Source organism: Danio rerio, chromosome 1 (assembly GCF_052040795.2).
Source record: "Danio rerio strain M-AB ecotype USA chromosome 1, GRCz13ab, whole genome shotgun sequence".
NCBI lineage: Eukaryota > Metazoa > Chordata > Actinopteri > Cypriniformes > Danionidae > Danio > Danio rerio.
The window spans coordinates 13,364,387-13,378,506 of record NC_141021.1 but is presented as its reverse complement, the minus strand read 5'-3'; the positions used below and the strand labels follow the sequence as shown (position 1 = coordinate 13,378,506).

The following is a 14,120-nucleotide window of genomic DNA, read 5'->3' as shown; positions in this document are numbered from 1 at the left end:
AGCATCAGAATGAAGAGCAGGTGATTTAAGTGACTTTGAACGTGACATGGTTATTGTAGCCAGTCGAGCTGGTCTTAGTATTTCAGAAACTGCTGATCTACTGGGATTTACACGCACAACCATCTCTAGGGGTTTACAGAGGATGGTCAGAAAAAGAGAGAATATCCAGTGAGCGGCAGCTCTGTGGGCGCAAATGCCTTGTTGATGCCAGAGGTCACAAGAAAAAGGCCGGACTGGTTTGAGCTTAAAGAAAGGCAACTCAAATATCCACTTGTTACAAGTTCTGAGATATGCAGAAGACCATCTTCTGATGGCTACTTCCAGCAGGATAACTTGTCATGTCATAAAGCGCAAATCATCTCAGACTGGTTTCTTGAACATGACAATGAGTTCACTGTACTCAGATGGCCTCCACAGTCACCAGAACTCAATCCAATAGAGCACCTTCAGGATGTGGTGGAACGGGAGATTTGCATCATGGATGTGCAGCCGACAAATCAGCAACTGCGTGATGCTATCATGTCAATATGAACCAAAATCTCTGGGGAATATTTCCAGTACCTTGTTGAATCTATGCCACGAAGGATTAAGGCAGTTCTGATAGCAAATAGGTGTCCAACCCAGTACTTATATGGTGTACCTAATAAAGTGGCCAGTGAGTGTTCATCTCGAATGTCTTGAGTGAGCACATCAACAGCATTTTTTTTATTTGTAGGTGAACTGTTGGCAGCCACTCTCATAATGTATTTTCCCCAAAATGTCTTCATCTTTACGAAGTTAACGTCAATAACACACTTATTAAATATAAAGATAGTTAACGCTGACAAAAATAACAATAATTCCATTTAAAATTGGTACATAGATTGGCCTGCAGATCCATATACCTTTAATAGATGATCCATATTACAAAAAAAGGACAAAAAGTAAATGAACATGGAAGACAGATGATGTAAAGTAAGGGTAAAACTGAACAAAGCAAAGGAGTATAATACTGTGAAGGCAAAATCCCATGAGACAGCAACATGCCTGCACTGCAAACTGAGGTAATGGTCATCAACGTAAGGACTGAGACGAAAAGTGAAATCTTTCTCAAAGGCACATGTTTTCAGTTCAGTAAAAATAGCGTGATTATTATTATTATACATTGAAACTATACAGAACTCCTCTGTGATCCGTCACTATAACCATCATTCCCATCAGAGTGAGAGAAAACCGTTTGCTTGCTTTTTCTCTCATACGCAACACAGTCACCACATCACATTTCTCTCGTTCACACAAGCCATGCCTTACTCAATCAGAACTTGGCATTATACTGTACCTATAGGTAGGTAAAAAGGAGTCCATAAAAGTGTAAAAACACAGACACTTTATACAACAAAACCAAAACGGAACAAGCAACGATTTCTTTTAACTATGCGGTGCTTCAAGACAGCTGGATGGGCAAAAAAAATATTACGGTTGCCTCAAATTAATTTGTTGCACAAGTTTATAAAAACTGCTTTAAATGGTTCATCTTTAGCTTTTGAGCATTGCAAAAGTCACAGATCAGGAGGCAACACCACGTAGGAATTGATGAAGACAGATGTGGGAAACTGTGCATCATGTCTGTTTTTGTTTTTTTTGATGAAGTGGTTGGTGAACACACTCTGACTGGGATCCTCCTGAGAAGGAAAGAGAAAGAACAGATGAATCAAGGGGAATATAAATATATGCTTATTTTACTTTTTTTTTCATTTCTGCACCAGGATCAAATTAAATAAGATAATCGCTGCTTTTTATGTCAGAATTCACTGTTAATGATTTCCTGTAGGACAGAGATGCCCAAACTAGGACCCACGGAACAAAGTTGGCCCATGGTAAGCTTTGATTTGTCCTACCGTACCATCTGAGAGTAAGAATGACAGGTATTTATTATTATAGATTTAACAGATATTGTCATTTCTGATTTAACTTAACATTTTGTTTGCTTTATTGTTGCAGTCCTTGTACTGTTTTTCTTTTTACATTCTTCGGGTGATTTAAAGACACAAATGTTTCAGCACAACGCCTCCCTCAGTGTGTGAGGCATTGTGCCCAAACATTTGTGTCTTTAAATCACCCGAAGAATGTAAAAAGAAAAAAGAAAAACAGTACGAAGCAATTACTTGATGAGTGTGAATTATTACCTTTTTGAATAATAGCATTGACAAGATTGACACACCAAAGAAGTTTCTTTAAAAACCGCAAGAGTGCAGGACAAACTTCAGCAACTCTACTTATTGTTAAAGTCCTCCTGAACTGGAAGCCGTGCCTGTTATTTCTTTCGTATTGAGACGCAGTTCCTTGAGAAACGGAATATTAAATGACAAACTGTGGGCGTGGCTAGTTTTTCTACTGCGAGCTGATTGGATGTAGTGAAGTATGCATTTCATTCAGAAAGATGGGAAATGGGTTTGGGGAACGTTTTACAACCTAACACACTCCTGCTCACCATTTCTGTTTGATGTCAAAACTGACAGCTGAAGCGGCGTGGTTAAATGTATTAGCCACGCCCATTTCCAAAAATATATTTAATCTGACAATTTTGCATTTTCAGATTTCGATTAAAGATTACATGGGCAAACTTTTTTTTTCTTAGTGAAATGCACAGATGAGTTGTTCACCACAAAACTAGCAATGTGAGCTAACAAAATCAGATGGTGAGTTTTGATTTCTTGAGGACTTTAAGCTACAAAAAAAGCCAACTGAAATTAAATGCTTCAATTAAATGTTGTAAATGAATCAGTTTTTTTTTAATGTAAATACTGTCTATTGACAGATAGAGGACAACCCACAAGACCTTGGCAACATGACTAGTGTACACAGCATTGAACTCCATTGTGTTATAACGTGAATTATTTGTTTTTATTGTAATAAATTCATTATAAGATGTAAAAATATATCATTCATTTGGTAATACGAGTTAAGTCATTTTTGCTCATTTTTAAATATTATGAAAAAAATTAGGAAGTTACCCATGGCAGCTTTAATATAATTCAGTTTGCTATATTATTTACCTTCGCCCTACAACCCTCAATCAAGTTTGGTTTTTTGTCTTTCATTAGAAATATTTTGGGCACCTCTGCTGTAGAATCTACAATAACTTGCTGGCAGCAGTTCCCAAGTGACTTACTGTAAATCACAGCAAAAATGCTCTATTTATATTTACAGCCCCATTTATCTTGTTGCATATGTATTTACAGTTTTGTATATCTTTACTGTAAAATATACAGTAATGTTCACAAGGCAACTTTAAAATACAGTAACATACTGCATAACTGTCCTACATTCCACATTACAGTTAAATACTGTGTCAATTACAAGAATCGTAGATATTTGTGTTTCATTTCTCTCAATTTCATGTTTCCATCTAATAATTAATCTAATCTCTAATAATATCTTGTAATTAAGCGAAACGTCAGAATTGTGGCATTTAAACAACAGAATTGTAAGTTTATATCTTGTAAATCTGAAGAAAATAACTGAATGGCTGACTAATGAATAAATGACTGTTTATAAAATGAAATTTCGAGATGTAAGTAATGAATTCTAAGAAATCACAACTGTGTGATATAAACTCACAACTGTAAAAATAATTGTGCTTTTTATTCATTTATTTTACAATTTTCGTCTTGTGGCAAAAAATTTGAATGTGTCTAATAACAAATTTCAACACTGGATGTGACCAAATAAAATCCATTTCAACTGCGGTATAGTTTCCAATCTTTGAATAAACTATTTAAAATATGATTATATTATTCATTTTCTTTTCAGCTTAGTCCCTTTATAAATCAGGGCTCGCCACAGCGGAATAAACCGCCAACTTATCCAGCATATGTTTTACACAGCGGATGCCCTTCCAGCTGCAACCCATCTCTGGGAAACACCCATACACTCTCATTAACACACATACAATACAGACAATTTTAATCTACCCAAACCCAAGCGACCGCAGGTAGAACATGCAAACTCCACACAGAAACACCAACTGACCCAGCTGAGGATTGAAGCAGCGACCTTCTTGCTGTGAGGCGACAGCACTACCTATTGCGCCACTGCGTCACCCTGATTATATTATATCATGTTATATTATGTTATATTGTATCATATTATATCATATTATAAGGGCTGCATGGTGGCTCAGTGGTTAGCACCTTCGCCTCACAGCAAGAAGGTCATTGGTTCGAGTCCCAGCTGGTCTAGTTGGCATTTCTGTGTGGAGTTTGCATGTTCTCACCGTGTTCGCAGCTGGAAGGGAATCTGCTGTGTAAAAACATATGCTGGATAAATTGGCAGTTCACTCCGCTGTGGCGACCCCTGATGAATAAAGGGACTAAGGCGAATGAAATGAATATTATTATATTATAATATATTATATATTATATTATATTATATTATATTATATTATATTATATTATATTATTAAAATATACTTCTTAATCCTCTGTAGTCCTCAAATTAATTTCCTAATTAAATGCATGTTAAAAAAACTGATTTTTTGATTGACAAATTGCATATTATTTTCTTAACTACTGCTATATTGGAAATATTTTATATTTATTTATATTTACATGCATTACATCCCAATTCAGGTAATCATTTGTTTTGCACGCAATCATAGTTTAAAAATATTGATATTTCTATTTAGAATTTTCATATTTAATGCTTTTAATACATATTAAATAAAACCGTGATCTAAAATCTGTGCACCAAAAATCTAAAAGAAATTTGAAGCAAAAAAAAACTATGAAAGCTAATAAAATATTAAAAGAATTAAATAAAGGCCTGACTCAAATAAACTTTGTAATTAAAGAAGCACCCATACAGTATGTGGAATCATATCATCATGTTTCTGTTCTACAGCATTATAAACAAATAGATTACCACAAAACAAAAGATTACAGCGAGTCTGAATGACAATAGATGTCCAGTATGCACACTGATCAGTAATGCAGAATGTCTAAAGATCAGATATGAAGGTTCCTCTCAGTCCGTCTCTCTCTATAAAAAGGTTTGACCCTGCTGCAGCTTGTTGGTCCTCTGATCGGCCCCAGCAGCTGTCAACCTACTGCCTCAGCACAACAAATACTTTACTCGCCGACTGACCTTTCCACACAGCTCACACTCACACATGCATACTGTCAAGTGCCTGCAATACTTGCCAGTGTTTGGTATTTCTATGATTTTGTAGGTGTGCAACATAAGAAAAACTTGATGAACTTGAGTATCTGATCAAAATGACATCAAAACTGACACATATTTTGAAGATTGTCTGTTTTCTTGGATGAGACTCAATTCAAGCAAAAAAGGCAAGCAATGTTCATTTATACACTTGCTTGGTTTTTTATCTACACTCACCGGCCACTTTATTAGGTACACCTGTCCAACTGCTCGTAAATCAAAATTCTAAGCAGTCAATCACATGGCAGCAACTCAATGCATTAACACTTGTAGACATGATCAAGACGATCTGCTGCAGTGACCAGTTCAGATGGTAGGGTCAGAATTTGGTGTCAACAACATAAAAGCATGGATCCATCCTGTCTTGTATCAACGGTTCAGGCTGCAGGTGGTGGTGTAATGGTGTGGGGGAGATTTTCTTGGATACTTTGGGACCATTAGTACCAGTTGAGCATCATGTCAACACCACAGCCAACCTGAGTATTGTTGCTGACCATGTCCATCCCTTCATGACCACAGTGTACCCATCTTCTGATGGCTCCTTGCAGCAGGATAATGCGTCATGTTATAAAGCATCTTAGACTGGTTTCTTGAACATGACAAAGAGTTCACTTAACTCAAATGGTCTCCACAGTCACCAGAACTCAATCCAATAGAGCACCTTTGTTGATGTGAGGAAACAGGAGATTGGCATCATGCATGTGCAGCCGACAAATCTGCAGCAACTGCGTGACGCTATCATGTCAATACAGACCAAAACCTCAGAGGAATATTTCCTGTACCTTGTTGGATCTATGCCACGAAGGATTAAGGCAGTTTTGAAGGCAAAAGGGGGTCCAACCCGGTACTAGTAAGGTGTACCTAATAAAGTGGCCGGTGAGTGTACATCAAGATTTTTTTACTTGTCATTCTTGCCTTTATTTGTCTTAGTCCCACTATTCTTGGTTCAAGTAGAAAACAAATCTGTCAAAACTGTTCAAAAAGTAAATACTCAAACACATGAAGCCATCATAACTATCTTATTATATTTAGACCAAACAACATTCACTTTCCCCATAAACTACTGCTCCACAACAAACACACACACACACACACACACACACACACACACACACAGACACACACACACACTGAACAAACAGTCATGCAAGAAACAGGTGTTAGTAACAAGTACAGTTTTACAGACCTACACACACACACGCACACGTACACACATACAGTTGAAGTCAGAATAATCAGCCCCCATTTTATTTTTTTTTATTTTTTAAATATTTCCCAAATGATGTTTAACAGAACAGAGGAAATTTTCACAGTATGTCTGATAACAGGAGAACGTGGTCTTATTTGTTTTATTTCAGCTGGAATAAAAGCAGTTATTAATAAAAAAAAAACATTTTAAGGTCAAAATTATTAGCCCCTTTAAGCTATATTTTTTTCGACTGTCTACAGAACAAACCATCGTTATACAATAACTTGCCTAATTACCCTAACCTGCCTACTAGTTAACCTAATTGCCCTAGTCAAGCCTTTAAATGTCACTTTAAGCTGTATAGAAGTGTCTTGAAAAATAGCTAGTAAAATATTATTTACTGTCATCATGGCAAAGATAAAATAAATCAGTTATTAGAAATGAGTTATTAAAACTATTATGTTTAGAAATGTGATGACAAAATCTTTTCTCTGTTAAGCAAAAATCGGTGAAACAAAATAAACAGGGGGCTAATAATTTAGGGGGTTTAATAATTCTGATTGCAGCTGTACGTACACATACATTATACTGCTGATATTTACAATTACATTTCTTAGTATTAAGAAGTCCTGAAAAAATGCTGTTGGGATTTAATGCAAATTATCCAACTGCATTATTGGCCTCTGTTTAGAATGACTTTTATTTAAATTGAATATTTAATTAGCATTCATTTAGGGATTAGTAAAGCCCATTCCCAGTATGCTGTAATTAATCACATTAAATATGAACGTAATGCAACATTTCAAAACCAAGGAGTCAAATTAAAGCAAATGAATTATATGATCATTTTAGTTTAGTTCATGCATGTGAATGTTAGGTGACTTTTTGTTTTTACTGTACTTTTAACATTAATTTTCCTTTGGTATAGTCCCCTATTTATCAGGGGTTGCCACAGCGAAATGAACCACCAACTATTCCACCATATCTTTTGTGCAGAGAATGCCCTTCCAGTTGCAACCCAGAACTGGGAAAAACTTTTAACATTATCAAAGAAAACAGTATTTATTCCTTTCCTTTTTCCTTCGGCTTAGTCCAGGGGTGTCAAACTCAATTCCTGGAGGGCCGAAGCCCTGCACAGTTTAGTTCCAACCCTGCTCCAACACACTAACCTGTAGGTTTCAAACAAGCCTGAAGGACTCAATTAGTTTGATCAAGTGTGTTTAATTAGGGTTGGAACTAAACTGTGCAGAGCTGCGGCCCTTTTGGAACTGAGTTAGACACCTGTGGCTTAGTCCCTTTAATCATGGGCGGTCGCCACAGAGGAATGAACCGCCAACTCATCCAGCATGTGTTTTACACAGCGAATGCCCTTCCAGCTGCAACTCAGTACTGAGAAACATACATGCACAATCATTTACACACATACACTATGGCCAATTTAGTTTATTCAATTCAACTAAAGCACATGTCTTTGGACTGCGGGGGAAACCAAACACCCGAAGGAAACCCACACACATAAGGGTACAACATGCAAACTCCACACGGAAATGCCAACTGACCCAGCTAGGATTCAATCCAGTGACCTTCTTGCTGTGAGGCGACAGTGCTAACCACTGAGCCACCGTCTCATCCGAAAATAATCTTTAAAACAATTATATTTGTAAAATATTTCCAAAAAAAAATGAAAGCATTTTACTTCTGTTGATGGTTCCTTGCAGAACTTTCTTTATCTCACAAACATTTATTTATCAACTGTTGACTTGAGTTTTAGAATTATTATCTTACAATGTAAACACAGAGCCGTGCGGTGTTTACTCACCTTCCGTTATCGATGCTCCACCACAAAGCTCATTGTTGTGCCATCAAAGGAGGGAGGAGCAACGATACGGGCACCTTGCTGCGATGTGATGCTGATGACCGGTTTGGTGGTGCTGCTGGTTGCTGTGCTGCCCGGCGGGATCATATACATGCTGCCCGTCTCCACTGCATCCTCGCCCTCGGAGCAGGTGGATGAATGTGACTGCGGCGCCGGGGGTGCAGGCAGAAAGGTCGAAGGGTAGACCAAGTAAGTTGGGGGATAGGCTGCAGGACCGAGGGCGACCGGTGACACCGACACTGGCACTGGAGTGAGTGATAAAGGAATGTCCAAGTACTGGCCACTCTCAGGATGGTAAAACCTCTGGGCGGCGGGCTGCATCGGAACAGGGGTGTCCACTAAGTAGTACTGACCCGTGGTGGGGTCAAGCAGCAGCTTGCGCTGGATGTGAGCATGCGGGACGTCTGCAGGGGGCGTGAGGCAGAGCAGCTGGGGTTGAACAACAGGTACATTTGGCACGGGCACAGCGTGATGATAAATCATAGCTGTAGGGCTGTCAGGGGACCAAGACTCCATTATGACAGGCGAGCGCTGCACGGGCTGAAGGTGGGAGGTATTTAGGTGAGACTTGGTGCAGCCCGATGCATGTGAGGGTTTTGAATCTGAAGGATGAGCTTTAATGGGGATGGTTAGATAATTGTCAGAGTCTGGCTGCTGCAGATCTTTCTGTTGCTTTTCTTCACCTTTCTGACATATTCTCAAGGATAAAGGGGATTTGTGCGTTTTTAAGGTGTAGTTTCTACAAGAAAACATCTTCTGAGTGCTAATGTTGGCTGTATTTACACAGGTAGGATCTCTGAAGTTACACTTTTCACTGAAAGAATCTTCCTGACTGTGAGAACCGCCTGGCATACACACTTTCTCCTCATCGACTCCTGCACTAGAGGCTGTGACGAGCTTTTCAGAGTGCAGCTCAATACTAGTGTCCGCCTTCCCATATTCGCTCTCAAAGTCTGTTTTGGTCATGACTCCTTGCTCCTCTCGGGTGATGAGCGACAGCACGTGGCTGTCCGTGATTGGTCTCGGCGCTTGCGTTTTGCGCTTCCATTCGTTCCTGTCAAAAACGTACAGTTGCTCCATCGTTTTCACAGCTGCCTTTAACTTTTCAAGGGCTATCTGATTTGAAGCCTTCGACTCTGGCTTCTTCTCACTGCCTTCTGTTGCCTTTTCTGGCTTGTGTTTTGATGATTTAGCATCTATTTTTAGGTTAAACTCTGGTTGTTCAGTCACAGGCTTAGTGTGCAGCACTCTGGGTGCAGTGCGCATGGGTTCGCTTTTAGTAGCCCACTCAGATGACAGATTTGGGGATGATCTTGATGTTTCCGTTTCACCTTCTGGTTTTGTGGCATGGTTTGTGTTTACAGACTGGCATTTTATCACCATAGCTGTGGGAAATGGTTTCCTGTCGGGTCCTCTGTTGACAGGTTTGCTCTCCTCTCGTAAGGATGTGGATGAACCACAAGCATTTTCAAGCGCAACAAACCGATATGAACTCTTCACCAGTTTGCGCACATCTCTTACCTGATGAATAGGTGTTTGGAACTTACATTTACTATCTCTAATATCCCTCACCATAAAATGCGGGACTTTGTCTGATATGGTCAATGAATGGCTTTTAGATTCACTCGTAGCCTTTTTGACATGGTTGATGTTAGGTGTTAACAGATTGGTGATGTTGAACTGATCGCTTTTGTTTTCTTTGACACTACGAAGCTGTATTTTGATTTCGGGTGCTTTTTGGCACTGTGAGGTTTGGTCTGTGTCCGCAAAGCAATGGAGCTGGCCGGAGCTCAGTTTTCCACACCCTCCCCCGTCTGACTCTGCAAGATCTCCAGTCACTTTCAGATTATGTAATGAAAGCCCGGCTGCTTCCTTTTCCTTAGGCATAAGCTGTGAGCTAGGGACATACAAGTGAGACATCTTAATCATCCTACCCTCGCCCTCAACACTTTCGCTGCTTTCCATCACAGGTCTAATTGAGGTGTCTGGCAGCGTCTCCTCCTCCTGTGTGCATTGAGATTCTCCATTACCTTGCGCTTCCTGCTCTCCATCTTTCCAGGTTTTGAAAGCACTCTTTTGACTGGGGGTCTTCAGTGGTTCACTTGGATCTAATTTATTGGACGTTTCAGGGTCGCAGGGTGACTCTGTGATTTCTGCAGCATGGGAACATGGAGTCTCTTGTGGCTGGTCTGTCACATCCCTGATATCCTCTTGGGAGTGTGCTGATGTTTCAGAAGTCTGTCTTTCTAAGCCCTTGGCAAACTCTTTACAATCTTTAGCATGAGCAGGGTATTTGTCTCTCATTTCACCTCTTTCCATTTTACGTTCTTGCTCAAACTGCATTTTCTTGGAAATCACATTTTTCAAAAGACTTGAGGCGAAGATGGCTTTCTTCTGGGATTCTTCCAAGCTTTCGTCGAGCAGATTTTCTGCTTCACGCTCAGCTTTGCTCATAACCTCTGCTGTGGAACGTGACATCATGGCATGCAGTGCGCGTTTCGCGCGCCTCTCTCGCGCAGGTATGCCAGCTCCTACATTACAGCTGAAGTTCAGGGTTTCAGTCTGTGTGATGGTTTCACCCGGTTTGCTTCGTATCTCTATTTTCTTGGACGTCTGCTGTGAGTTCAAGCTGTTTTTCATCGACACTATTTTAGCTTGAGGACTAGATGTACTGCTTTGAACCGCGTCTTTTATATTTGCGCACTCGGCGCTTTTATTTCCCTCAAAAACGGGCGTAGAGTTCTTGTGCGGCTCACGTGTCAAACTGCCGTAATTTAAGTCGACGAAAGCGGACCATTTGTTAATACTCAGTCCGTGTTCTGACATTGAGGACTCACTCGAGCTGCTCAAATTAATGGCATCAAAGTACGGGCACGCCAAACTCCGGAAGGAACGCGCGGTGAGATTACGCACCTCTTTATCAGCGTCATCCAGCTCGCTGACGGAACTGGACGCGCCACTGGAATATTCGTTGATGTCCTTCCCCCTCAGCTTGCTGGCGAAGTGCTGGCGGCCGGGGGGTGGGATAAAGTAGCGGTCAAACAGGGTCTCGCTTTTGGAGTCCGAGCTTCTGAATGAATAATGACTCCGCTCGCCTGCGCGTCTGGTGTGAAAGCGCACATTCCTCTGTCCCAGGACATTGGCGGCGGGCTCGTTGACGGCACGCGAAGACGTTTTGATTGACAGGTGAATATGTCCTGCTGAATTTCCAAGCTGTCCGGCGCCCTCATCCGAGCTGGCACATTTATCAGATTCACAAAGTTCACTTTCGGTACTGACCAGAGCACCTGTGGCGCAAAGCTTGGCCGCGCGTGAAGTGAACGGAACTTTACTGCTCCTGGACTTGCTTTGGATCCTCCCGAGAGTCGTCTCGTCGCTGTCAAATGATGCGTAGTCAACAAACGAATACACCAGATTATCATCCTCGAAATCCCAGCAGGATCCGCGGCCAAACTCGTAATCCACATCGTGGTCCAACTCCGTCAGCTGAATCTCGTGCGTCGTTATATAGTGGGACTCCACGTCCGCCGCGCTCGGGCTGGCTTTAGACTCGCAGCGGCTGTTCAAGTACATATCGGTGTACTCCAGCTCCTCCGTTTCATACGACGGAGATTTGGGATTTTCACTTTTTACATCCTCTCCTGCGTCCACAAAGTCGTCTGTCAGCGGAGCGCGCTCTTCCTGGAGGCTCTCTGAAAGGCTCTTCCCCTCTTTCGATGAGGTTTTATCTGTATTTTCATTCCCCTCTTGCTCCCCGGGACTCTTAGTCCCATAGATGGACGCATCTCCTTTACATTTGAATATGGCCAGCTGGTTCCCTTCACCTGTGAAAGTGACTTTCACTGTCTTTGTGCTGTCTGACTTCATGTCCGACGGATTACCCAGGTCTACATAGTTTGTTTCGCTGTTCTCGTCACTATTGTGGTGCTCTTTCGCCTCTTTCAGCAGCTTTTTGAACGGTCCGGTGTCCTCTCGGTCCGCGGTGACCGTGTGAAGTGTCTCCATCAGTGTTGCCTCTGACACCGGACCGCAGCACGGCTTGAGTGAGCGAGTGAACTGCTGCTGCGCGCGAGACTAACTGACCAGAGAGAGAGAGTGCAATGAGGGAGGGGAAGAGAAAAAGAGAGTCTCACCACACACACACACACACACATACATGGTTTACATGGACCCACATAGGCGTAATGTATTTAATACTGCTTATTATACCGCCAATACCCAACTATTAAAAGAAAAATGTAGCAAATTATAAGTTATGAGTTTTTAAAAAGAGGTTGCTTCCAAATTATGTGTATTAAATCTTTAATTTTTGTATATCGTATACAATTTGGCCTGTAAATTTACTTTATGAGCAAACAATTATTTTGCCTAATAATTTAGAGGAAATTTCCACTATAACATTAATAATCTAAAAAATAAAAATAGATTTCCATTAAAACAGCACAACATATTTAATTTTTACAAGAATATTCTACGCTAAATGTATCATTATTTCATTCATATTTTGATGTTGTATTATGTCAAAAACACTATAGGCACTTGCATTTAATATTTTCCTTAAATACATTTAAAGTCAGAATTATTAGCCCCTCTGAATTATTAGACCGCCTGTTTATTTTTTCCCCCAATTTCCGTTTAACAGAATTTTTTTTAAACACATTTCTGAACTTAATAGATTTAATAACTCATTTCTAAAAACTGATTTATTTTATCTTTGTCATGATGACAGAAAATAATATTTGAGATATTTTTGAAGACACTTCTGTAACAGCTTTAAGTGGCATTTAAATGCTTAACCAGGTCACTTAGGGTAACAAGGCAGGTTAGGGTAATTAGGCAAGTTATGATTTGTTCTGTAGACTACAGAAACAAAATATAGCTTAAAGGGGCTAATTATATCGTCCTTAAAATGGCTTTTTAAAAAATGTAAAACTGCTTTTATTCTTACCGAAATAAAACAAATAAGACTTTCTCCAGAAGAAAAAACATTATCAGACATACTGTGAAAATTTCCTTGCTCTGTTAAACATCATTTGGGAAATATAAAAAAATAATAATAATAATAATTTGACCCAAACCCTAAAATTCTTTGACCCCTGCATGAGCAGCTGAATGAACCCCTAATTTTAAATGCACAATGAAAATTGTGGGCGCTTTCCTAGATCAAGCCGACAACCTGTCTTACATCATTCTCCACTATAATCTACGCATGTATTATTAGACACCGTGTCATAGCTCACAAAGCCCATAGAGAAAAACACTACGTTCAGTAGAGCTGCGGGTCTATTGTGGGTGCGCTCCTCCTAGAAGTGCATAAGCGCACACATAACGAGAGTAGAGAAACATTTGTTGTCAACTGAATGTTACCAATGTCCGCCTCTGGCCCACGACAGCTGCGTGCCCGTATTAGAGGCAGTGCCGCTGCCAAACCTACAGAACACAAGCTGGCCCTGGGAAAGAGACACGACAAGCACAGCCCAACAAAGACAGAGAGAAAGGGACAACTGCAGATGTGTGAGGGATATGACAGTCTGAGGTCAGGTCGGCCAATAGGAAAGAAGAGGCTGTACAGTAAATCATCTGCAATTAGTCTAATGGAGCGAGCTGTTATTCAGTCTAACAGATCAGTTCTCACTTTTAAAAGAATTGGGAGGAAAGTCTATCAAATACATTCATTAATTCAATTTCCTTCAGCTTAGTCCCTTATTTATCAGGGGTCGCCACAGAGGAATGAACCACCAACTATTCCGGCATATGTTTAATGCGTTGGATACACTTTCACCCTCTACTAGGAAATCAATAAACACATTTCTCACGCAAAAGTTGGATGAAAATCAAAGTTAAAAACGATGTTCT

The 14,120-nt window shown here is 40.3% G+C and overlaps 2 protein-coding genes across 4 annotated transcripts in view; both read right to left on the bottom strand.

Annotated features, from left to right (window-relative positions):
- Positions 1–839: 839 nt before the first annotated feature.
- On the bottom strand, positions 840–12,366 carry LOC147846698 (uncharacterized protein C4orf54). The gene is made up of 2 exons (XM_087236742.1): positions 8,208–12,366; positions 840–1,661 (listed from the first exon to the last, which is right to left on the bottom strand). The coding sequence occupies exon 1, from the start codon at positions 12,267–12,269 to the stop codon at positions 8,214–8,216; it is 4,056 nt and encodes a 1,351-aa protein (XP_087092868.1). The 5' UTR covers positions 12,270–12,366; the 3' UTR covers positions 840–1,661; positions 8,208–8,213.
- xpa (xeroderma pigmentosum, complementation group A) overlaps positions 840–14,120 on the bottom strand; it is a 29,964-nt gene continuing 16,683 nt past the window's right edge. For all 3 annotated transcript variants that reach the window (XR_015475584.1, XR_015475583.1, XR_015475589.1), the window contains exon 8: positions 840–1,661. The gene's annotated coding sequence lies outside the window, so the exon portion shown is untranslated. The remainder of the gene's footprint in view (positions 1,662–14,120) is intronic.

What these genes read in the sequence shown, in the direction of transcription:
- LOC147846698 (XM_087236742.1), bottom strand. Translation starts at nt 12,269, where the DNA reads ATGGAGACACTTCACACGGTCACCGCGGACCGAGAGGACACCGGACCG.